A 26425-nucleotide genomic window follows, 5' to 3' on the forward strand; every position below is an offset into this window, starting at 1 on the left:
GAAACTCAGCTAATGTTCTGGGGACACAGAGTCGAATCCCGATGTTGGAATTTGAATTCAATAAAAAAATCTGAAATTAAGAGTCTTCTGACGGCTATGAAACCATTGTCAATTGTTGTAAAACCCATTTGGTTCACCGTTCTTAAGGGAAGGAAGTCTGCCATCATTACCTGGTCATGCCTACATGTGATTGCAGAGCCACAGCAATGTAATTGTCTCTCGACTGCCCTCCAAGGGTAACTAAGGATGGGCAATAAATGCTGGCCAGCCAACGATGCTGAATGAATAAATAAAAATACTATCACTGTTCAGGCTGGTGGGATTTTCCCATCCTGCTGCAGTGAATGGAGATTTGGCCGGCTGTCGAATTCTCCGAACTCGCTGCAGTGGGAGCGTGGAGTGAGCAGCAGGTAAGATTGCACCCTGCGCCTGTGGGGTGGGGAACAAAGGAAGGGGAGAATCATAGGTGGGTAAGTTACTCTTAAGCCATCACCCTCACACCGCTCAGTGCCTGAATCAAGGCTAGCACCGATGCATTCTGCTGCGAGGGAGAAAACGGTGTCACTAAACCAGGTGGAGCTAGGCCATATGTTTTCTAATTACCGCTGCCATCAAACTGATACCAGCTTCATGACACTAAATCACTTCCCAGTCACAGAAATAAAATCCCCTTCAAGCTAGTGCTGCAATGTGTGATGAAACAATATTTTGACTTTAATACACCTTGTTTTAGCTGGGGCTCTTCTTGTGGCACTATTTCTTGTATTGCATCTGCCAGATCTTCCTCCACTGATTTAAAGATGTCTTCTTCCATGTCCGATCTTTGAAAATACTTTTTTTTAACTTCCTTGCAATTTCCAGTGAGGGTAATTTCTTAGAGAGAGAACAAAGATCAAGAGAGTTTTATTTGTTTTTTTAAAAAATATATGTAAATATAAAACATAGAATATCGCCATATCCCTAAACTAGCAATCAGCAGCAAAGCACATTTTGACAACAGTTCATTTTGATCTCCCAAAGGACAGAGGAACAAGTTTGCAGTCCTACATCTTAACGTGAACTGAGAGAGTCAACGCTGAATCCTGAGAAAACTCCATTACAAGCTGCAAAATGCAGTCTGGAGGGAAATACACTGAGAAATTTACAACTTCAAGGCAATTAACTCCCCAGAAGGTGCCAACTGTCATTTTATAGAATCCCTTCAGTGCAGAAGGAGGCCCTTTAGCCCATCGAGTTGGCACTGACATTCTGACTTACCCAGGCCTTCTCCCCCACCCTATTCTACTTCCGCTCCTAATTCCTTTGTTGGTATAAACTGAGAATGAGTGTTTGTTACATCCATTATGAATAATATATTAAAATTCTTGTGCCTGGACTCTCCCTGTGCCACACATTCTTAGCATATGATTTGGAACAACTCTCCATTATAAATTATTATATTCTCACTGATAAGTATTAAATGCTTAATCATTTTGTGTAATAATTGGATTTCCACAATTATCAAAATCCTTTCTGCATCCTTTACTGAAATCTGACATCTTTTTTCTCAGTAATATCTAAAATAATGGTCTGGCATATTTACCATGGCTAATCTGTCTAACCTACACATCTTGGGACACTAAGGGGCAATTTAGCGTAGCCAATCCACTTAACCCACGCATTTTTGAATTGTAGGAGGAAACCAGAGCAAACCCAATCAGACACAGGGAAAATCTGCAAACTCCACACAGACACCCGAGGCCAGAATTGAACCTGGGTCCCTGGTGCTGTGAGGTAGCAATGCTAACCACTGTGCCACCGTGTCACACTAATGTTGCCTTTATTAATTTCAAGAAAACCAGGTGCAACATAAAAGTAGTCCAATGGTATATTAGTGCCAGTTTTAAATGTTCAGCTGGATGAACTGGAATTCATATCCATGTTCAAGACCTCCTTTTTAATCTCTATGAAAATAACAAACTAAGAACCAGTTGTTTGACAGAGAATATTCAAAAAAATTCAGTGAAAAGGATAAGTTAACTAATTCTACATATTTTGCTGTTGAATTTGCTTTAATTTTTTATTGTTAATTCCAAGTATCTAATTTCTAATGTATGGAAGAAAAATATCACTATTGATTTTTATCCCCATGTTTACCAAAAATAACAACAGATTTGATTCTCTTAGTGGCTGCTGCCATCTCATGTTTCCTTTAAGTAGCCACTGTTTTTCATAAAAGCCTAGACAGTGAACACTAATAGAACATTCAATCATTGTCAGCTTTCACAGCAGTATCTACTCCTGCCATTACTGATTCAAAACTGATCAGGTGTAGGAAACCGCTCCAAATATGTCCCCTGGAGCCCAAGAGTTCTGAGACCCATTGCGATGATCCTGTCCGGAACAACACAGCAGAACAGGCTAGGGATTGAAGCTGTACCTTTATGGTCAGTATATCATCAACCAAATACACCTCCTAAAACCATCAGATGCATGGGAGCATCATAAACTCCAAGCTTCCCACCAAGTTACAGGGCAGCCTGGTTTGGATAGTACACCACCGTACCCCCTTTATCGCTGGAATTCCCTCCCTATCAATATTGATAATTCCTGGAATTCCCTGCCTATCAATATTGTGGGAGCACCTATACCATAAGCAGTGGCTCAAGAAGAAGGCCCACCAACATCTCATCAAGGGCAATAAACGATGGGTAATAAATGCTGCCAATGGCACCTTTGTCTTAAGAATGAATGATCATCAAATTGACTTGCTACTTGACTGAAATTACCTGGCAGCAGCATATGGCTTCAGTGGACCTCCTGTGACTCCTGGCTCCACTTTCCGTTAAGTATTTTTTGATGGCTGCCATTGATTAAGGACTGCTGGTTTTAGTCCACACTTCAAACTGATTTTCCTGAATTCAGCCAACACTGATTCTGGCTGCCTCAGCTGATATTAAAGGGGTGGGGGTACCTCAAATCTGCATTAGGTCCCCTTGTTGCACATGCAAAGGGCTTTTTTTGCAAATACCGTTAAGGCTGCTGGCATGTTGGCACATCATGAATGTATGCTTCATACACACTATAATTGGGGGCTGATTAACACCAACAAATATTTAGGCTATTATATCAAAGTTCAGGCTTTCTGGGAAGGCACTGAAGAGAATGCAAAACAATTTGGCAGATACATTTAATCTGTGAAAAGGAAAATGTCTTCCTTAGCTAGACTGTTACTTTAGATATTACTGAAAGAAAAGATGTAAGATTTCAGCAAAGCATGCAGAAAGGATTTCTATAATTGTGGTTAAGTGTTTAACGCTATCAATGAGAACATAATAATTTATAATGGAGAGTTGTCCCAAATCAAATGCCAAGAACATGTGGCACAGTGAGCATTGAGGCTTAAGAGTTTTGGCATATTATCCATAATGGATATAACAGACACTCATTCTCAGTTTATAGGAACATAGGAATTAGGAGCAGAACTAGGCAACTTCAGTCCTTCGAGCCTGCTCTGCTATTCAATCAGATCATGGCTGATCTTTTCCTGGTCTTAAATCCACTGTCCCACCTATTCTCCATATCCCTTTAACCCATTTTTAAAATCAGAAATATATCTATCTCCCACTTGAAAACATTTAACAATTCTAACTCCATTGCGCTGTGGGGCAGCAAGTTCCACAAGTTCAGCCCCTCTGTAAGAAGTAGTTCCTCCTCATTTCAGTTTTAAACCTGCCGCCTCTCATCCTATACCCGTGACCTGTTGTTCTCGATTGCCCCACGAGGGGAATCATTTGGTCTACGTTTAATTTATCAATCCCTTTTAATATTTTGTGTACCTCAATCAGATCCTATCTCATTCTTCTAAACTCCAGCGAGTATAAACTCAAACTGTTTAACCTCTCCTCATACGTCAGGCCTTTCATCCCCGGGATCAGTCTGGTGAACCTGCTCTCAGCTGCCTCCAATGCCACCACATCCTTTCTCAAATAAGGAGACCAAAATTGGACACAATAATGATTGGCTTTATAACATTATTTATATATTTCAATATATAACTAATGTATATGATGGCTCAGACACATATTTAGTGAATGTAATTTCAATACAGGATGCTTGTGTTCATTGACTTTGAGTTTTCGGTATTTTTAATGAGCCTTCATAATACTCTTTTGTTTGCCAGCCAATACATAGTTTTACACTGAAAATTAATTTGTAAATTTGTATTCAATATTGTACAAATGTGGCTGTGCTGTTCAATGGGAGCAGAAGCTCCTGTAAGTGGTCTGCAAGTCTGACATTTATGGGAACTCACTCATGTTTGCATGATGACATGATAATATCACCCCACTGCAACATGGATAGGACATGCATGTCTTTCACATGTATAATTCTTTAACCTCTCTGACAGCAGAACTGACTTCACAAAGGAGGAGGCAAAATGTTCCTCCTCCTCCATCATCACCAGGAGGCAATGGCCTAGTAGTATTATCACGAGACTATTAATCCAGAAACTCAGCTAATGTCCTGGGGATCCAGATTCAAATCCCACCATGGCAGATAGTAGAAGTGAATTCAATAAAAAATATCTAGAATTAAGAATCTACTGATGACTATGAAACTATTGTCAGAAAAACCCATCTTGTTCAGTCCTTTAGGGGAGGAAATCTGCTATCCTTACATGTGATTCCAGAGGCACAGCAATGTGGTGACTCCCAACTGCCCTCCAAGGGCAAATTGGGATCGGCAATAAATGCTGGCCAGCCGGAGACACCCATGTCCCACAAATGAATATATTAAAAAATCCTATTTCACAGGTATGAGCTGAATTTCTTATTCAAACAGCTCAACTTGTATTTGATTCATGGTAAAAAGTAAAAAACACACCTCCCCTTCTGGTCATCTCATTCAACATGCATAAAATAGTCTCTTTATATCTTCTCCCAGAGCCAGGGGCAAAACTACTCTCCTCCTGTCATTTACAATGCATTGCCACCTGTAATGACCTCAGTGAGGCCCATGAGGTTGGCCTCATGGGGTATGAGATCCCTGATTGAGGTAATGCTTGCCTGCCCAAACAGGGAGTCTTACCTGTATTTATAATGAGGGATGTCAGGGTTACTGACACTCCAGAGTCTGACTTTGTACCTGAAACATTCTTGGACTGGTATTGAGGTTGTAAATGAGGTGAATCTGATGAAGGGACATGGGCCTCTGAGGAGTTATTTCACAAACAGTCTAAGGAACATCCTGTTTCCAAAACCCTTTGGCTGCCTTCCTGCTTGTTTCTACTCAGTTCTAAAAGCTTCACACAATCTTCATAAAATATTGAAGAGGTCTTTTGGCACAGTGGGTAGTGTCCCTGCCTCTGAGCTAGAAGCCCTGGGTTTGATGCATTCATAATGCAGTCAAACAGGTTGCGTGTCAACCTACAAACCTTCTAATACGCCAATGGCCAGCAGTAAGAGTGGGAGACTCCTGTACGAGATGTATGAGGTAAGTAAGTTTTTAAGCAAGTAAGGTATACGAGGTATTTAGTTTTTTTACACAGACGGTGGTAGGTGCGTAGAACTTGCTGTCAGGGGAGGTAGTGGAAGCAGATGCAATAGTGACATTTAAGGGGCGTCTTGACAAATACATGGATAGAATGGGAATAGAGGGATACGGTCTCTGGAAGGATAGGGGTTTTAGTTCAGTGGGGCAGCATTGTCGGTACAGGCTTGGAGGGCCAAAGGGCCTGTTCTTGTGCGGTAATTATTTTTGTTCTTTGCTTGTTCTGGTCAGCCGTGCTTGATGTGTAGTGGCTCCCCTCAAACTATAAGCCTCTAGTGATAGACTAGTGACCTGTTCCGAGAATTACTAGCTTTGGAAATGGATGAAAGTGCCTCAGTGCACTCAGGTGCGGGAAGAGAATTGGAATTGGAATCTTACATGTTGAGAGAGATCAAAGTATTTTTCAATGTATCTCTTTCTAAATAACCAGTGAAACCAACAAACTGTTGACTGGTTAATCACTGGATGAAGCATGTTTCCATTTGCGTATTAAGTAGCTTCCAACTAAATATATTAAATGCTGGAGAACATGTATTTTAAAGACCATAAGAAAGGAGTTGTATTTCACTGGGATTTTCCTACTAATCCACAGTTCTACCAGGATTTTCATGGCTTTTCCAGTCAAGTTACAGGGATCGAGAGGGAGAACCACGACTGAAATTCAGCCCTTTGCTTTTCTCCCCATTCCTTTTAACGGAAAGATTGTCACAATATATTGCAATGTGATCTATAGATATAAAAATATTTATTGAAATGCTGCACATTTAAATTTTGTGACATTAAGCAAACATGGCAGCATTGTCACTATAAATCCTGTGTTGGGAAAAGGTTGTGAGGTATTTGTAATTTCCCAAATTTCAGCCAATCACCATTGGTATTACAGTAGGATCATTCTATGCTTTCATTTGTAAATTTCAGAGAAGCTTTTTGCTGAGCTCTCTACATCCCTCCCCATCATAGACAGGACGGTAATTGACCAGGTTGGATTTCTCCTCTTTTTTTTTGTACAGGAAATAGCTGGGCAATTTTCCAAATAGCTGGGTAGATTCCAGTGTTGTAGCTGTACTGGAACAGCTTGCCTGGGGGTACAGCAAGTTCTGAAGCATAGCTCTTCAGTACTATTGCCAGAATTAAGTCAGTGCCCATAGCCTTTGCCTTTTTATTGATGTTGTGTGAAGTGAATCAACTTGGCTGAAACCTGACATCATGATGCTGGGTATTTCTGGAGAAGGCCAAGATGGATCATCCACTCTGCACTTCTGGATGAAGGTTGTTGCGAATGCTTCAACTAATCTTTTGTGTTGATGTGATGGGGTCATCCATCATTAAGAATGAGCATGATTGTGGAGCTTCCTCTTCGACTGAATTGTCCATTAACATTCATGGCTGGATGTGGCAAGACTGCAAAGCTTGGACCTCATCCATTGGTTGTGGAATTGGTTGATCTGTCCATTACTTACTGCTTATGCCGTTTGGCACATCAGTAGTATTGTGTTGAAACTTCACTTCATTTCTAGGTAGGCCTGATGTTGCTCCTGGCAAGTCCTCCTGCACTCTTCATTGAACAAGAGTTAGTGGTAATAACGGGGATATGTTGGGCCACGAGGTTACAGATTGAGGTTGAGTACAATTCTCCTGCTACTGATGGCCTACAGCACCTCATGGATACCCAGTCTTAAGCTGCTAGATCTCTCCTAAGTCTATTCCATTGAGCATGGTGGTAGTGCTACTTAATGCGATGGAGGGTATCCTCAATTTGAAGTTGCGACAGGCAGATGGATGAGGATGAGATTAAGTATTTCTTTCCCTCTTGTTGGTTCTCTCATCCCAGCCTAGCAGCTATGGAACATAGGTACATAGGAACATGGGTAGGCTATTCAACCCATCGAGCCAGTTCCACCATTTAATGAGATCATGGCTACTCTATGACTAACTCCCACATACCTGCCTTTGGCCCATATCCCTTAATGCCCTTGCTTAACAAAAAATTATCTATCTTGGATTTAAAGAAAGCAACTGATGTAACATCAATTGTCATTTGTGGAAGAGAGAGCCTAGCCCTGTTCCTATGTATCACAGCTGCTAGACCGGGGTGAGAGAACCAACAAGAAGGAAAGAAATACTTGATCTCATCCTCATCCACCTGCCTGCCGCAACTTCAAATTGAGGATAACTTAATCACATTAAGTAGCACTACCACCATACTAAATGGAATAGACTTGGAAGAGATCTAGCAATTTAAGACCACCTGTACATGAGGCGCTGTAGGCCATCAGTAGCTCAGTGTGTAGAAGTGCTCCTTAACACCTTTCCTGAATGGTCTGGCCCTAACTTTTTGACTATGCCCCTATTTCCAGAATCTCCCATTGGGGAAATAGTTTATCTACCCTGTCTTTTCCTGTTAGTATCTTGAAGACATCACTCAGATCACTCCTTAACCTTCTAAATTTTAAAGAAAAAAGGACTAATTTCCATGTCCTTTAGGACTAAGCCAGCTTGGTCTGGGATGGTACGACTGAGCCACCTCATTCAATGAGTTCCCCACTCATTGAACTTTGAAGCCCCCCCAGAGTACGCTCTGCGCTGTTGCCACCTTCAGTGCTTCCTCTGAGTACTGAGGTGGGTGAGTACATGGTAATCGGCTTCCTTTCCCACGCGGTGGGTTTCGAACCTGGGTCCCTAGAGCATTACCCTAGGTCTCTGGATTATTAGACTAGCAACAACACTACCACACCCCCACCCCTCCCTCCTACCTCGCCATTCCATATTATAATGTCATGGGATCTTTCACTCTCAACTGAGATCAGAGATGACTTAATGTTTCCTCTCAACAGGTAGGACTACAGGAAGCGATATACTCAAAATGGAGGGAAGAATACTTTTATGATATTAATACTGAAAGTAGGGAAAAAGATTTTTTTTAAAATCCCAACATCCCAAAGCATTTATGCTGTAACTTTCAGATAATCTGTTCTCCTTATTGGGCTTCACTGAGAATTTAGGATAAAACCACAAAGGAAGAGGCCTACATCATAGTTGCCAAGGTGACTCAGTAAGCTAAATGGTTATTATAAGCATCTGAGTTCTGAGCACACTGAGTACTCAAAGTTCAACTCCTGACAGATAGCTTGCTTATTCCTTCAAAAGCAGTTTTTGCAAGAATTAAGATCTGCGTTCCATTCTCAGATTGAAATCCTGTGCTGCAGGTAATCAAAATTAAACAACGGAAACTGATACATATTACTTTATGCTGTGTAATAAAACATGCATTCTGATGACAGCTGCCCCTTCCAGGCCAATCTTTTCTGAGCTAAATATAATATCTGAATAATCGCTGGTTAACTTCGTGCATGGTGCGCAACACTGAGTCATAGGTGAAAAGTTCCCCCTGCAACAGTGGGCACACACTACTTTGAGCAGAATCCTTGGAGATTGTTATCTATAAATAAATATGGTGTTAGGTGATTCACTCTGCTTATCTAGTTTGGTATGAGATACAGTCTAAAGGGCTTGGGGTGGAATTTTTGACAAAAATAACTATAGATACTTATAATTTTGTTCTTCTCGGAAAATTGCCGAATATGGTGACATTTTCACTTTGGTTATATATTCGGATGGCACATTAGCACATTGAGGGCAGGATCTTCTGGTGGCCCATTTCCAAAATTGGAAAATCCTGCCCGAGATCAATGGACTTTTATATTGTCCGGCCCCAGCCCACTACAATTCCCATGGCAGGCGGGAAAATTTCCGCCTTTATTTTTCAGTGCCGGTGTAATGCTGATAAATCGTTCATGGTGTTGCACAAGAGGACAGGACCAAACGTTGTATCCAGTTGAAGGGGAGTTAGAGGTCAAGGCTTTCCTTGGAGCAGAGCGCACATCTATTATTCAATCCCCATTCTGAAGTGCCAGGTTCATCGTGCCCTTTATTTGGCTGCTAGGTAGACTCATATAGATCCAAGATTATGTCCACAGCATGCTCACACTTCTGGTGTGAGTCATATTGGTGAGAGTGGTCAGAATATGAAGTTTCCACCATTCTCAAGTTAATTGCTTGTTGATTTCTACTGACTGTTGCTTCAGTTGCAAAAGCATTTGGGACTTTCTAGAGTCCTTTATGGTTGCTAAAGTCTACGGGCAGTGGTGTAACAGGTGCTGAAGGACACTGGCTTCAACATTCCTGCATAAATCAGTGGCTCCCTGACATGGGCGAAGGAGTAACAGGTATTTCTCTTGGGATACAGCATGACTAAGAGAAAGAGCAGAGGGCAGGCGAAGCAGGGCAAGCTGTTGGAAGATGAAGGAGAGTGAGGGGGTGAGGAGGGGAAAGAAGGGAAGGGGAGCTCTTAGCAGGATGCCATATCCATCGAGAATGTTAATGGTGTGGGTTCGTGCCTGAGCCTCAGCGAGGAACAGCGTGTGAGATGTCTGCACCCCAGAAAGGAAACTTCTCAGCGCAGTCTGCCACCTGCAGCATTAGGGCCACATTGCCAGTGGTTGTGAAGGTGGGATTATGGTGATGAATCTGTTCAGATTCTTCCAGGCTGCAGCTGGACATTTTGCTACACTTTACAGTTTGGTGTCCACTCTTCTGTAAGGGCAGTGACTGAGTCTGTCTGTTCAAAGAGACCTTAAGACATGTCATCCTCCCTTGCCAGGCAGCATTAGAAAGAACAAGCATGGAGCTTTATGAGGATTGCAGGCTTCCCTGTACTGTGGAATCACATTGACTGCATGCAGATTGCTCTGTGGGCACTACATGCAAATTCTTGAAATTTGTGGGGGTCGTGCATAGGTGTGTACATTGACTTTAAATGACTGACTTTACTTCAGGTAACCTCTAATGATTTTGGTACACCACCCCCCCCCCCCCCCCCCCCGCTTCATGAGGCACTCAGCTACTCAATAGCGTTGGCTAGTGTTGACTGCACACTACAACCATGGCATGAAGTTGGAAAACTGCACGTGTCCAATGAAAAGGCACGGGCTAATGTGGCTGTGCTCGCTCAGTCATGGAATATCATAGAAATCACAGAAACCCTACAGTGCAGAATGAGGCCATTTGGCCCATCGAGTCTGGACCAACAACAATCCCACCCAGGCCCTAACCCCGTCACTCCACATATTTACCGCACTAATCCCTCTGAACTAGGCATCCCAGGACACTAAGGAGCAATTTAGCATTGCCAATTAACCTAACCCGCACATCTTTGGAGTGTGGGAGGAAACTAGAGCACTCGGAGGAAACCCATGCAGACAGGATATCGATAGACTTTTGGACACCAAATGAATCATGAGACATGCGAATAATGTGGGAAAGTGGAGCAAAATTAGACCGAAAGAATTGGAGCATAAGTAGGTCATTTAGCCCATCGAGCCTGCTCCCCCACTCAATCAGATCATGACCTTAACTCTACTTTCTTGCCTTCTCATATAATCTTTGGCTTTGTATGTCAAAATTTTATCTAATTCAGCCTTGAATATATTCAACGATACAGGCTTCACCGCTCTCTGGAGAAGAGAATCCAAAGAAGGTCAACTATGATCCTATTGGATGGTGGAGTGGGATTGTAGGCTGTAGAAATAAAGCAGGCCTACTCCGGCCTTTATTTCTTGTGTTGTGTTTAGTTCACTGAAAACCTGCACTTAATGTCAAAGAACATCCAAGGAGGAATTACAAGAGAATTGCGCAGAACTTGGGGTCATCCCTTTCAACTGGAACTCCAGCAGCATCATGATGCAGCTTCTGATGGCCAGTGTTGCAGTTTTCAATGCAGCACACACAGTTTCCAGCAAAGGGCTGAGTACTTTAGTAGAAGCTCAAGTCGCTCCATTGCAAATTCAGCCTGCTGCTATCATGGTCTGAATCCTACTGTTCGAAAAGGGCTGCTGCATCATTCCATCACTGGTCTATCCTCCAGCAGAGCATTATGATTGCTGTGCTGCAGCCTTGAACTAGTGGCTGTGACTCCATCTAACACATAAGCCGTGGCACGGTGGCACAATGGTGAGCACTGCTGCCTCACAGCGCCAGGGACTTGGGTTCAATTCCAGTCTTTGATCACTATCTGTGTGGAGTTTGCACATTCTCCCCATGTCTTCATGGGTTTTCTCCAGGTGCTCTAGTTTCCTCCCACAGTCCAAAGATGTGCAGGTTGGGTTGATTGGCCATGCTAAATTGACTCCAGTGTTAGGGGATTAGCAAGATAAATATGCGGGATTATGGGAATAGGGCCTGGGTGGGATTGGAGTCACTGCAGACTCAATGGGCCGAATGGCCTCCTTCTGCACTGTAGAGATTCTATGATTCGATGAAACCCGCTGTCCTCTCTCAGGTTGATAACAATTCTTCTCCCTACCACTCCACAAGTGCCCTTGCTGTTGCACATCGCTGAGCTAGACCAGATTGCTGGAGCCCAGGGCCTGGTGGTACCATCTGAAGCTGGGCCTCCTTGGCTCAGAGCTCTCGAGGTCACGATCCATGGCCATCCTCCACTGAAGATCATGCTGCAGCCACTGGGGAAGCTTCTTGCTGGAGCAGTAGAATAGGCAAAGGTACACCAAAAACCAGGCATCAAGGATATGCACAAGCATGATTAGTTTATTAATGCATTCTATAATGTTCACATTTGTTTATTGGGTAGAAGACAACATGGTGGTCAATGATGGAGAAAGGTCAGAAATGTGGGACAGTTGGCAAATGGGGAGGTGTGGTTGAAGTTTGTGAATGATAGAACTATTGAAGTATTTGTATTATGTAGAGTATGGAGCAGAATTGTCCGCTATACTGTAGCCTCCCTTCCTCTGCATGTTCCTTCACTTCTTATTGCGTTTTCCCCTCTTCCACTTCCTCCTCCTCCTTGCCCTTCTGTTTCTTGTCTTATATGTGGTGGTAAAACCCATAATCGTGAGATGTAGGAAATGACTGTTGATAGCCACTCTGTTTAGTACTGCAGGCTTCCTCCAACATGAACCAAGCAGCAGAAGCATTACTTGAGGAAGCCAATGGCACATTCTATAATCTTCCTTTCGGCAGCATGGCTCTCATTGTAGACATATGTACATGGGATCCAGACAGGAATCATGAGCTGTGCCATTGGATGGATAGCCCTTGTTGCCCAATCACCAATTTTTCACTTGCTGTGGTGGGTCTAATGCATATGGCACGATACAGGATACCAACCAAAAGAAAGGGACAGTCTGCTGGAGGAACTGGGGTTCAGATGGAACCCGAAAAGCAGTGTGATATGCAGATGGGGCCTGAGGAAGAGCTGAGGGTGGGTAGTGGGTGCAGATGGGGTATGAGGGTGGTCTTGAGGAGTGTGAGAGGGAGAGGGGTAATTGCAAATTGGAACCTGATAGGGGAGGCAGGGAGGTATAGACAGGGTCTGAGGAGCAGGACAGTTTGAAAATAGGATATTAGGAGCAGGGGAGGATGCAAGCTGGACTTAAGAAACAGGGATGGGTAGTACAGGAAGGACCTGAGGAACAGTGGTTTGGGTGGGTGGGGGAGGGGTGATGGGGGGTGGACAGTACCTCAGCAGTAGCATCCTCAAATGCCCCTCCCCTACCTTACACTCCTTGGACCCTCTTGCTCCTCCCCAGACTTTCTCCCCAGACCTGCTTGGCATCTCCCTTCTCCCTTAGGCCTACTAGATGCCTTCCTGGACTGAATGCTGTGACAGTCTTGGAAAATCCAGGACAGCTGGATATCCTGACTGCTGCCAAGATAACATGCTTTCACCCGCATGATATGCTGCCTATGGTTCCACACCACGATATGCTGCCTATGGTTCCACACCACATCAATGCGCATTGAGGAAATGGAATAGGGCCGTTGATGTATCTCACACATAAACTCCTTTACCAAGATGGCATCCTCAGTTCTTTATATCTGAATTAAGTTCGCATTTTGGAATCCGATTTTCAGCAGGAAGTGCCTGTGTAGTTTCTAATAATGGGTGCAACCACAAACACAAACACAGCCCAATTTATCCTCCAGTGTTCCTCTTCAGTGAACATTTAAAACTTTGAATATTAAAAAGGAGGCACAACAGTGTCACTGCTGAAGGGAAGATGTATTCAATACAACAAAGCACATGGACAGTTCCATTATAAATGGGAATACAGGCATTTATAATGCAAAAACTGACACAAAAATGTGACAGAAAAGATGCCAGGAAGTAAGGCTTTATTGACAGGACTTAATATTTTAAGTATGTTATTGACAGGACTCATTGTTAAGGACTCAAATATATTCATTTGGCCAGTACTCATAGCAAAATTCTCAGCATAGTCCTTCAACATGCTTTTATTATTTGAGTGCAATTCACAATAATGGAAATTTCTCACATGTACATGCATTTTAGTGTGTGCCATATAATAAACTACAGGGATTTCCTATTGAAAGACACATCAACATTCTCAAATGATACAGAATTTGCAAATTTTCTAACGTCATGAGTAAGATTCTTCTTTTTTTGTGACTGAATAAATTAATTGATTTGTACTAATACTGCAGATGGACGTAATATGAGACTTTGACATCATGGCCCCTCCTTGCCAGTATTTATCCCTCAATCAACATCACAAGAACAGATCATTTGGTCATTACCAAACTGCTATTTGTAGGAGCTTATTCTGTGCAAACTAGCTGTCAGTTTTCCTACTTTACAGCAGTGACCTCTCTTCAAAAACACTTCAGTGTTTCGTGATAGCCAGTGACCATGAAAGGTATGCATTTTTTTACATCAATACTCTTATTCTTAGTTATGATGAAGTCTGAGAAGCAAAACAAAACTTTTCAACTGACCAAACTATTACAAAGCAAAAGACAGAAGATGTTGTACTATGATCATTGCTTTTATTTTTAGTTATGATTGAGTCTGCTGGACTTGACCCATTGATCTTGAATTTAATTGTTCTGCATGTTGGTGATCTGTTTCCATCAAATGTCAATTTGTCCCTTGGAGAAACTAATTGCATACACTCATTGAAACATTTTTCAGACATTTTCTCTCTTCCAAATCTATTGCAATTATTCCCAATTACTTTGTTTTTATGCCTTTTAATGGCATTCTGGTGGATTTGGTGCAGACCTGTATATATTTAAAAATACCAGGCATATGACTATTATAATGGGCAATTGGATAATTTGCAACAGAAGCAGATAGTCATCAATGTTAAAAATCAGAATCTAGCCCAATTCTTGAAGCTGAGAAACAAAACAAAACATTCCAACTGACCAAACTATTACAAAGCAAAAGACAGAAGATGTTTTCCAATCCTGAGGCATTACTTCTGTGCTTTCACAAAGTCTAAACGTGTGCAGGTTATGTGGATTGGAAAAGCTAAATTGCCCCTCAGTGTCCCAAGATATGTAGGTTAGACAGATTGGCTGTGGCAATGTGCGGGGTTATGGGGATAGGGCAGGGGAGAGGGCCTGGGTAAGATACTCTGTTGGCGAGTTGGTACAGACTCGATGGGCTGAATGGCCTTTCCTCCACTGCAGGAATTCAAAACTAGAGATGACCTGGGGGGAAAATCTTTGTACTCAATGGTTACAGTTTGAAATGCATTGCCTGATAGGGGAGTGGATATACATTCAATGGTGACCTTTAAAAGAGAATTGAATATATACTTTAGATACATGAATATTATTTATTTTATCCATTCGTGGGAAATGCATGTCACTGGCTGGCCACATTTATTGCCCATCCTTAGTTGCCCTTGAGAAGCTAGTGGTGAGCTGCCTTCTTGAAACGCTGCAGTCCATGCGCTGTGGGTTGACCCACAATGCCGTTAGGGAGGGAATTCCAGGATTTTGACCGAATGACTGCAAAAGAACAGCGATATATTTTCGAGTTAGGATGGTGAATGACTTACAGGGGAACTTGCAAGTGAAGCTGTTCCCATGTATCTGTTGCCTTTGTCCTTCTGGATGGAAGTCACCATGGTTTTGGAAGATGCTGTCTAAGGATCTTTAGTGAATTTCTGCAATGCCTCTTGTAGATCGTACACACTTCTGCCGCTGAGCATCGGTGATGGAGGGAGTGAATGTTTGTGGATGTGGTACCAGTCAAATGAGCTGCTTTGTCTTGGATGGTGTCAATCTCCTTGAGCGTTGTTGGCGCTGCATTCATCCAGGCAGATGGGGAGTATTCCATCACACTCCTGGCTTTTGCCTTGTAGATGATAGGTAGGCTTTGGGGAGTCAGGAGGTGAGTTGGTGTAGACTCGATGGGCTAAATGGCCTCTCGTCCATTGAAGGAATTCAAAACTAAAGATGAGCTGGGGGAAAATCTTTGTACTCAGTGAGTGGTTACAGTTTGACCTCTCTTGTAACCATTGTGTTTATGGGATAAATAATGGGCAGAGGTTTTAATTGCATTGTTCTAGATAGCCAGCATCAACTTGATGGACCAAATGACCTCCTTCTGTCATATTCTATGGGTGGGATTTTATGACCATACATGCCCAAGACCAGAAATTCCCACATGAGGTCAACAGACTTTTGAATCACCCACCAAACTTTCTGTCTCGCCCTCTACAATTGCCCCCGGTGGGTGGGATCGGAAAATTTGCACCAATGATTCCATAACTCGCAGTGACAAAGGGCTGAGTGAATTCAAGTGTTTCAATACATGTAATGAAGGTTGCTGTTCTATCATGTCAAATACTACAACAATCTTGTTATTTTACAATCTACAATGATGGATACTTTTTGTTCAGTGATAGTAAGCGTTAAAAAAATTATGTTACATCTGCATAAATCTGGACGGCAAGAATGTTAAGCTAGTGTGCTTTTTAAGGCGAAAAATTTTAATGGATTGGCAAATCAGTTAATTTGGAGTATTTTGCAGTTTGCACAAAGAACATAGACATGGTGGCAGATGGGTTAGCATTGCTGCCTTACAGCACCAGGGACCTGGGTTCGATTCCCAGCTTGGGTCACTGTCTGTGAGGAGTCTGCACGTTCTCCCTACATTTGCATGGGTTTCCTCTGCGTGCTCTAGTTTTCTTCCACAGTCCGAAAGACGTGCAGGTTAGGTACGTTGGCCATGCTAAGTTCTCCCTCAGTGAAGCTGAACTAGTGTCGGAGTGTGGCAACTAGGGAATTTTCATGGTAGCTTCATTGCAGTGTTAATGTAAGCCTACTTGTAACAAATAAATAAACTTTAGCTTTAACTGAGATGTCTTACAATCTACTCTATGATTAAGGGGTAAAGTTAGTCAGGACACAGGGTGAAAATCTTGGAAAAATGTTGCAGTATCTTTAATGTCTTTCTGAGCTGGTAGATAGGGTCTTGGTTTGACATTGCAACCAAATAACAAAGCTATTTGTCTTCAAAGGTGCAACAAGTGTCAGTTTAGGCTATGGATTCAAGTCATGGCACGTTGTAAATAAGGCGCAGCAGCACAATCATTGTCATTTTACACAGAATTGCTCAGTGACTCCTTCAAAACGTCATGTGACAAATTACACACAGGAAGTCTTAATTAGTTATTAAAACTACTATTGTTGTTTGAATGAAGTGACATTTATCACTGAAAGCTGATTCCTGGGCTTTAAGCATGAATAATGAAGAAACTGATCACCAATTTACTTGTTAAAGAGAAAAACTTTCTAAAGTAATCCTGCTAATAATTTGGCAGTTATTTTTCACCTATTTAAATATGCAGTTAAGGAACATTTGAATTAGGATTTGATAACTCACCTTTTCTGAGAAAATTACTTTTCCAAAAAATTACCATACATATTTTACTAAGCACAAAAGTAACCTGATTTGTGAAGCTATTGGAATTCATAATCTTAATACGATGAAATTGTAGAAGATCAGTAGGAATTGTAAACTTTTTACAAGCAAGCAAAAATGGTGGATGACACTGTGATACAGAATATTGGGTTTTCTGCCACTTCTCCCAATCCTTCATTAGTGCCCTTGTCCAGTTCATGCAACATTAATCATAGAATCCCTACAGTGCAGAAGAAGCTTTTCGGCCCATCGAGTCTGCACCAACTTTCTGGCAGAGCATCTTACCCTGCTCTCTCCCAGTAACCCTGCACATTTCCCATGGCTAATCCATCTAACCTAACCTTGGACACCAAGGGGCAATTTATCATGACCAGTCCACCTAACCTGCACATCTTTGGATAATGGGAGGAAACCGGAGTACCCGGAGGAAGCCTGTGCAGACACAGGGTGAATGTGCAAACTCCACAGTCTCCTGAGACCAGAATTGAACCTGAGTCCGTGGTGTTGTGAGGCAGCAGTGTCAATCACTGTGCTGTACCAATACATTGTGCCAAGGGTTACTGCATTAAACAATTACTAGGCATCGGTCAGAATAATCTACATTTACTTTTCAATTCTAGCAACTCATAAACCATTCTTATTTCCAGAATAATGAGATTTTGAGGTCACATCTGTTATATCAGAATAAATTCTCCACTTACTTTGATCTAGCTCACACACAGACAGTTTGCAGTGAAGAGCCTCCTAATAATAAATTGTGCCAACCTTTATTAGATCAGATCTTTGGGGAAACTTATCTATCTGTGGTATCAAAATGTTCATCAGATGATTACAGTAAAACAATTATTTAAATATAATACTAATTTTATACATTCCATTGATCAAATGTTTTGGACAGCATTAAGAGCCATTTGCTTTTCCTTACTGTCAGTATTTATTCAACAACTGTCACTTCATAACTCAGGCATACGCCAACAAAATGAACAATGTTATTTATATAGCACCTTTCATGACCTCATTTTAAAGTGCTTCACAGCTAATGCAGTACTGTTGAAGTGTAGTCACTGTTATAATGTAGGACACGACAGCTTTTATCTGCTAGGTCCTTCTTCCCTTTCTCTCTCCTCTCTTGCATTATGTTGCATATTATTTCTCCATATGCATGCTGTTATCTGAATTTGCCATTAATTGTATTTTACTGACCTGAGAGTTAGAATTTTACAGTATTGCATAATTATTACTGCATTATGGGCATTACAATTGAGGATTTGAAGTGTAGAGATTAATGGATAGCCATTATGGCAGATTATGGGAAAATTAAAACTTTTTTTAGATACTTAGTTCGTAGTACAATACTGACCACTGCTACCAAAGAATACAGCAAATAAACTACAAGGCCATTGTGACAATTGATGCATGGAGTCTGATCTCAGCTTGTCTCCAGTGCTAAGATTGAGAGTAGACTGTAGGTGGAACTTTGGAAAACAAACTCACATCTAACCTGTCCATGGTAAAGCATGCGATCACAACAACCAGCGACCTACTGGAACAGGTTGATATGTTTCTAAATGTTCATTGAAAGAATTTTTATAATACATTTTGGAAATTTTAACAAAAGAATGAGCAGATAACATTTAAGAACAACCTGTATTTTTACAACACTTTTTTTTAAAAGTCCCAAGGTGCTTCAGAGGAACACAATCAAAGATCAGATACAACCAAAGGATAAGATACTAGGAGTGGTGGCCAGAACTTTGGTGAAAGAGGTAGGTTTTAAGGATGGTCTTTAAGTGAAATGGGAGGTGGAAAAGTGGAGAGGTTCAGGAAGGGAATTCTCAAGGGTATTTCCTAAGTGGCTGAAGGTTAGGCCATCAAATGGAAGGTGAAGAGAGTAGGGGATGCACAAAAAGACAGTTGGAGAAATGCAAACTTCTTGGAGGGTTACAAAGTAGTAGGAAGCTACAAAGTAGAGATTCATGTCCTAATGGAAGGATTTGAAAACTGGGACTTGGCAACAATGCAAGTCTATGAGCATGGGGTTGATGGGGCAGCAGGACTTGTTGCGAATTAAGATATGAGGGGCAGAAATTTAGATGAGCTCAAAATTATGGGAGCTGGAAGTTAGGAGATGGTTAGTGATAGTCGAGTTTTGAGATAAAAAGGTATGGGTGAGAGTTTCAGCAGTAGATAAACTTCTGAGAGCAAAGTTGGATTATATTATGAAGATGGAAGTAGGCTGCCTTTGAAATGGAGAGGATATGGAATTGGAAGCTCAGTTCAGGGTTTAGTAGGATGTGATGTTGTGCACAGTCTGGGATAATGGCCCAGGGATGAGTGTGGAATTATTAGCAATGGAACAGAATTTGTGAGGGATTGAAGACAATTTTATTTGATCTTGTTTAATTATGGAAGTTGTGGCCCATCCAGAACTGAATGCTGGACAAGTGGACTGACTATACAGTCAAAGGTTCGAGAGGTTGTGGAAAGGTTTATGTTGTCAGCAAACATGTGCCTGCATTCAACGTCACTGAGGAGTTTCATGCCAATGAGAAATGGTAAGGAGCCAAGGATTGGTCCAGGGAGTACTCCAGAAGTAATGGTACAGCAGTGACAAGGGAACCTGTTGTTGTAGACTATGTGTAATGAGCTCAGTGAAGGAATAGGGTGAGCAGAACAGAACTTGGCAAGATTAGTCCTAAGAAGATGTGCCATGTGGGAAAATTGGTGAGTCAGGAGGATGGGGTGCGTGGGTTGTTGCATGTAAGGAGGCAGAGTACTTTGAAGGGCCCTTAGTAGAATGCAAGGAGAGCCACAGGGGGTGAACTTATTTGGAGAGGAATGAAACTTAGGGCAAGAGTGCAAGAACAGAAAATTAGAATAGTGAAGTGAATAGACCAGGGATTTGGACTTGGCAAAGTACCTGAGAAGGGAGAACTAAAAGGAGGCACGACAGGATAATGTGAAGGAAAGGGAACAAGAGTGCAGAGTCCAAGAATCCAAGGTAAGGAGGGAGGAGGGGGTACATGAAATTACAGACAGTAATCTCTCCAGGTTCCAGCTTGCCCTGAACTCACAGCAATTTTATGCTGGCTGGGCAAGGCCTGGAAAACACACCCTGGCCCCAGTTGAGGCCCTTAAATGGCCGACTCATGGGCTGCTTTCCACTCAGTCTCAGTGGACCTAAAAAAGAAGAAAAATTGCTGTCCAGCAGGAACAGGGGTGGGTCAGCGGGTACTTCCATCTGAAGTCCCCTTCTGGCCGGGGCCCTCCACCACTTAAGGCTCAGTGCTCTCCAAACCTCCCTCACCCCCTTGCCCCCTCTTCTAACTCCTCAGGTCTTCTGTACTCTCCCTGCCCTGGGACCCCCGATGCTTGGCCCACTAGTTCTTGGGACTTAGTCTCTGGCAGCTCTGTGCAGTGCTTCCTCTGGCCACTACAGCACTGTTGCTGGAGGGATTGGAAGGTTGCTAGCCAATCTGATTGGCTGGCAGTTCTCCAAGCAGGACTTCCTCCCTCTCCTCTGAGGGGTAGAAGTCCTGTCTTATGCCATGCAGTCAATACTTGTTAAAGTGTAAAATGGCAGCAGGGAAGATGTTCCTCACCAATTCTTCAGATGTTGGAGACCTATCCCCTGCCATCCTATAAATTTAGGACATAGAAATAAAATATTCAGATCCAGAGAGGCAGCCAAAATGTACATGTAAATCAAGATGTGGATGTGCTGGCGTTGGACTGGGGTAAACACAGTAAAAAGTCTGACAACACCAGGTTTTAGTCCAACCGGTTGGACTAAAACCTGGTGTTGTCAGACTTTTTACCATGTAAATCAACACAGGGGATGCATAGTTATGTTAAAAATTTGGATATATGGTTGTAAAGGAAAAGTCAGGCCACAAAATAATCATTGTAACAAAACCAATAGACTTGAAAATGAGGAAACAGCAGACCTATATGATGATGTTGACCTTTTAATCCATATGGACTTTATATTGACACCAATTCACTGACGCACCTTTTGTTAACTTGAGACCTCTAATGAACAGACTTTAAATCTGGCAGAGGTCAATTACCTAAAATCCTAAACAGATTAGGTATCTGGTTTGATTAAATAATTGACAATGACATTCAAGCATTTAGGAAAAATATTTAAAACAAATGGCTTTTAGTCATGGAGATATTTTCTTTTGAAGAGTCATTTTCAATGTTTAAATATGGTAAAATAATTATGCTTCCTTGATCAAGACTAAGTTTATCAAAGATAAATCTTCTCCTTCTCCATAGATAAATACACATTGGCCAATGAGTACACACAAAACGTTACCCTCTGTGTGAAATAGAACTAAAATATACAAAGACAAAAAAAACAAATTTCTTTTACTTCAATTGCTTTGATCACAGTGACAAAATTGTTTTAAGACAGTATTAATATGCTGGATCTGCAGACTTCAGTTTTACATTGCAACGCTTCCAGAAATAGTAACAGAACCCAGGGGCAATAAAAATGAAAAAATATATAGTAATAAGCTTATTAACTACTAAATTAATACACAAAATGAAAATGAATTTATCATCAAAAGCGACTCACATACTGTTAGAAGTAAAACTGTTGTGTGTAAAAGTCCTGATTTTGTGCAGTGCTGAGATCTCTGGCTGCCCCTCTCGTCTTCTCTGTCTCAGTCTGGGACTGATGATAGGCAACAGGTGCCAGCTCTGGTAGAATCAAAATATCAACCAATCCCGTGTGATAAAAATCTACAGCAGAGTCACTAATGAAAGTAACTCTAGAATTGACGGGTGGGACTTGGAATGGCCTGGGATTGAAGAATGTATTACAGGCAGTAAGATCTCCAGTTCCGTCATCCCTTGAAGCAGTTCACAGCAAAAACCCCTAGATGTTTCTCTACTTATCTATATATATAATACATACATATTTCTCATCTTTACTTCCCGTTCCCTCTTATAGACTTAACATTAGCGCATCCTTGAGTCGAAGCAAAATGTAACAAAATTCTTCCAGGAATTTTTGAAGCTCAAAGTCAGAACAGTTGTGAATCCATCATTCTAGCCACCACTACATGAGACTAATTGTGAGAGATACAGTAGTTCTATTTTAATAGAGCTGTGTAATTAGATTTTGAATCTATTTATAGTTTCTGTTTGTAATTTTCACAAAATGGAAACCAGATTACAAATCTGGATATTCTTTATGGCATATTTTTAGAGCACCAAACTGCTTTGAATGACTCCAAATGAGTACCTTTGAGACAACATTCTGGACTTAACTAATTATAGTGAGAAAGAAAAGTGATATCTCGACTTTTCCACTGAAATCAGCAAAGATAGAAATGTTGACCCCAATGTAACAAAGAACATGGTCAGTTCATCCAGGTCTCCCACACAAGAGTACATTCTGTGCCTTTTGCTTCCCTTGGAGTATCCTCCAAGTGATGTTCAAGATGGAGGAGTAATCATTTATCAACTGAGTGGAGATTATATTATTCTGAATATTTTTTGTACATCTCAAATTGTTTTCATAGTGTCATCCCAATCAGAATTTGGGCACATGATCTATTTACATAAAATTCTCGAAAGTGTCAATCATACATTCAGGTATTCTCTTCAGACTCTGCACTGCATGTAATACAGCATCAAATCAGAACCAAACAATCTGTAAAACAAATATTAAGCAGGAGAAAGAAAGTTATTTTCTGTTGTTTCTTTAACCATGGAACAACCTGGAACACTTAAGATAACAAAGAGGCAAGCCAAACAAGTACAAATGCAATTTTCAACAATAACGAGTCTCTGATTTTTTACCGAAAAATTATTTTATTCATAAAATTTTTAAAGAGATATTACATAACAGTTTGACAATATATAAAGTACTCTGAGTAAATATAGATAATTTTCTTTCAACTCAATACATGAGGTGCTTTACTACTCTTTACCATTACAGGTTATATTTAAAATGTACATTTATATTTCATGGCAAATCCAAGGAGTTTCACAGTTTCCAGCCTCTTGATATGTTGTGAAGGAAGGCCTGACTGGCCTCCAGACTTCCCCACAGGGAGTACTTGAGCAGTGCCCATTCAAAAACAGGGCCAGATTATTAGCTAAGTTTTACAGCCATGCTGCAGAAGTCAGGCTAACTATGAGCAATGTGGTTATTTGTTTGTTCAGTGTTTCACTATGTATGCCTGATGACTATTGACTGCATGTTATTAGTCAAGACTGTGTGGGTGTGGTTATGAGCAACTGAGACCAAACTGAAGTTGTAAACATGAGAGCAGGCATTTTAAATCAATTAAAAATAAAGCTTCAGTTCAGACACTCTGTATATCTTGGAGGCATAAAATATGCAATACCATTTGAGAACTGCTTGCTTTGGGTAAAATAATTTATTTCTTAACTGCATTATCCTGATGTTTACAAATAAATTCAATAACAAATGGAAAGAGCTTTCTTTCTAAAGGATCCCTTTAAGTACCCACACATTTTCAATCATTGCTATTATATTTTGAGAAAGGGCAAAATAGTGTTACTTTTAAAGTTAGAACAACATCAAAAACTGCCCCCATACACAATGCAAACATCTGTAGAATGTGTAGAAGTGACAAATACTTATGGGGTAACACAAATGGTAACTATTTCTGGAATGCTGCTACTATATCCTTGCATGCTTTTAGGCTGTAATGGAAACTTTAGTTGACTTCCTCAATTGCTGAATCCCCAAGACATTGCAAAAGCAAGAATTTACTTGAGATGTTGTTTTCCCCTATTCTGCCATTGCAGCTTTACTGGAAACCACTTTTGCAAGCATGAACATTTCTCCAAAAATTTTGTTGGAGTCATGCGGTGGAGTGGAGGAAGGTCTGAGAAAATGATCTGTATCAGTGTCCAAATAAAAGGGTTTCCATGTCATGTTTACTATCAACCCTCTGTATAGTCACTGGACTCGGCTTGTCTTTTCGACTCCCTTGTTTTGAAGACCATTTGAAGCAACAGGATCATTTTTAAGTTGATGTAAAGATAACAATGATTTAGGCTGTTTTTCATCTTACAGATAAATGTATTGCTTGAATTATTGCTCCAACATTTTTTACATCCGGCTTGAACAAAGCTTGAAATAATTTTTTTGAAAATCATTTATGGAATTTGGGCATCGTAGGCTAGACCAGCATTTATTACCTATCCTCAACTGCCCTTGTGGTGAGCTGTCACAGAGTTACTGAGTTTTCCAGCATGGAAACAGGCCCTTTAGTCCAGCTTGTCCACGTCGCCCCTTTTTTTTAAAGCCCTAGGCTAGTCCCAATTGCCCGCATTTGGCCTCTATACCCATCTTATGTGTACAATTTAATTGCCTAACCCTTTTTGAAAGATAAAATTGTATCTGCCTCTACTACTATCTCTGGCAGCTTGTTGCAGACACTCTGCCCTCTGTGTGAAAAAATTGCCCCTCTGGACACTTTTGTATCTCTCCCCTCTCACCTTAAACCTATGTCCTCTAATTTTAGACTTCCTTACCTTTGGGAAAATATATTGGCTATCTAGATGATCTATGCCCCTCATTATTTTATAGATCTCTATAAGATCGCCCCTTAGTCTTTTACACTCCAGAGAAAAAAGTCCCAGTCTATCTACCCTCTCCTCATAACTCAAACCATCAAGTTTCGGTGGCATCCTAGTAAATCTTTTCTGCACTCATTCTAGTTTAATAATATATTTTCTATAACAGGGTGAACAGAACTATACATAGTATTCCAAGTGTGGCCTTACCAATGTCTTGTACAACTTCAACAAGATATCCCAACTCCTGTATTCAATGTTCTGACAATAAAACCAAGCATGCTGAATGCCTTCTCCACCACTCTGTCCACCTGTGACTCCATTTTCAAGGAGATATGAAACTGTACCCCTACATCTCTTTGCTCTGTAACTCTCCCCTATGCCCTACCATTAACAGAGTAAGTCCTGCCCTAGTTCAATCAACCAAAATGCATCATTTTGCACTTATCTAAATTAAACTGCATCTGCCATTTATCAGCCCACTGGCCCAACTGATCAAGATCCCATTGCAGTCCAAGATAACTTTCTTCACAGTTCACTATACCAATCTTGATGTCATCTGCAAATTTACTAAACATGCCTCCTATATTCCTATATTCTCATCCAAATCATTGATATAAATGACAAGTAACAGTGGACGTAGCACTGATCCCTGAGGCACATTGTTGGTCACAGGCCTCCAATTTGAAAAACAACCCTCTACAACCACTCTCTGGCTTCTGTATCATCCCAATTTTGTATTCATTTAGCAGGATCCCTTGAGATTTAATCTTATGTAACAACTTACCATGCGGTACCTTATCAAAGGCCTTGCTAAAGACCATGTAAACAACATCAGCTGCATTGCCCTCATCTACCTTCTTGGTAATCCCTTCAAAAACCTCATTCAAATTTGTGAGGGATGATTTTCCACTCACAAAGCCATGCTGACTGTCCCTAAACAGTCCTTGCATCTCTAAATGCTTGTAGATCCTGTCTCTCAAAATACCTTCCAACAACTTACCCACCACAGATGTGAGGCTCACTGGCCTGTAGTTCTCAGGCTTTTCCCTGCAGCCCTTTTTAAACAAAGATAGAACATTTGCCATCCTCCAATCTTCAGGCACTTCACCTGTGACTATCGATAATTCAAATATCTCTGCTCGGGGAAACGCAATTTCCTCCCTATCCTCCCACAATATCCTGGGATACGCTTCTTGAACTGCTGTAGTCCATGTGGTGAAGGTCCACCTACAGTAGTATTAAGAAAGGGGTACCAGGATTTTGACTCAGTGACAGTGAAGGAATGACAATATATTCCCAAGTTAGGATGATTAGTGACTTGGAGAAGAACTTCCAGGTGATGGTATTTCCATGTGTTTGCTGTTCTTGTCCTTCTAAATGGTAGATGTAGTAGGTTTGGAAGGTGCTGCTTAAGGAGCCTTGGTGAGTTCCTATAGTGCATCTTGTAGATGGTATTGTTGGGTTCCTGGACCAGAACCCCAGAGTATGTTATGAAGCCAGACTTGACCCTATTCTTTTTTCTATTTTGGCAAAAATGTGAGGAAAGGGTACTTAATTCCAGGA

General features: G+C 41.3%; 1 protein-coding gene across 2 annotated transcripts in view; it reads right to left on the minus strand.

The window, feature by feature from the left end:
- Window positions 1–22028, minus strand: part of LOC145358795 (uncharacterized) — a 39726-nt gene extending 17698 nt beyond the window's left edge. The window contains exons 1-2 of one of the 2 annotated variants that reach the window (XM_080213092.1): window positions 21880–22028; window positions 724–873 (exon numbers count right to left, since the gene is read on the minus strand). In XM_080213092.1, the coding sequence (XP_080069218.1) occupies window positions 724–814 (91 nt within the window). In that variant the 5' untranslated portion in view covers window positions 815–873; window positions 21880–22028. Of the gene's footprint in view, window positions 1–723; window positions 874–21875 lie in introns of both variants that reach the window. The other variant, XM_080213091.1, reaches the window with a different exon arrangement.
- Window positions 22029–26425: the final 4397 nt, after the last annotated feature.

Source organism: Carcharhinus amblyrhynchos, chromosome 26 (assembly GCF_965287045.1).
Source record: "Carcharhinus amblyrhynchos chromosome 26, sCarAmb.v2.hapA, whole genome shotgun sequence".
In the NCBI taxonomy this organism is placed as follows: domain Eukaryota; kingdom Metazoa; phylum Chordata; class Chondrichthyes; order Carcharhiniformes; family Carcharhinidae; genus Carcharhinus; species Carcharhinus amblyrhynchos.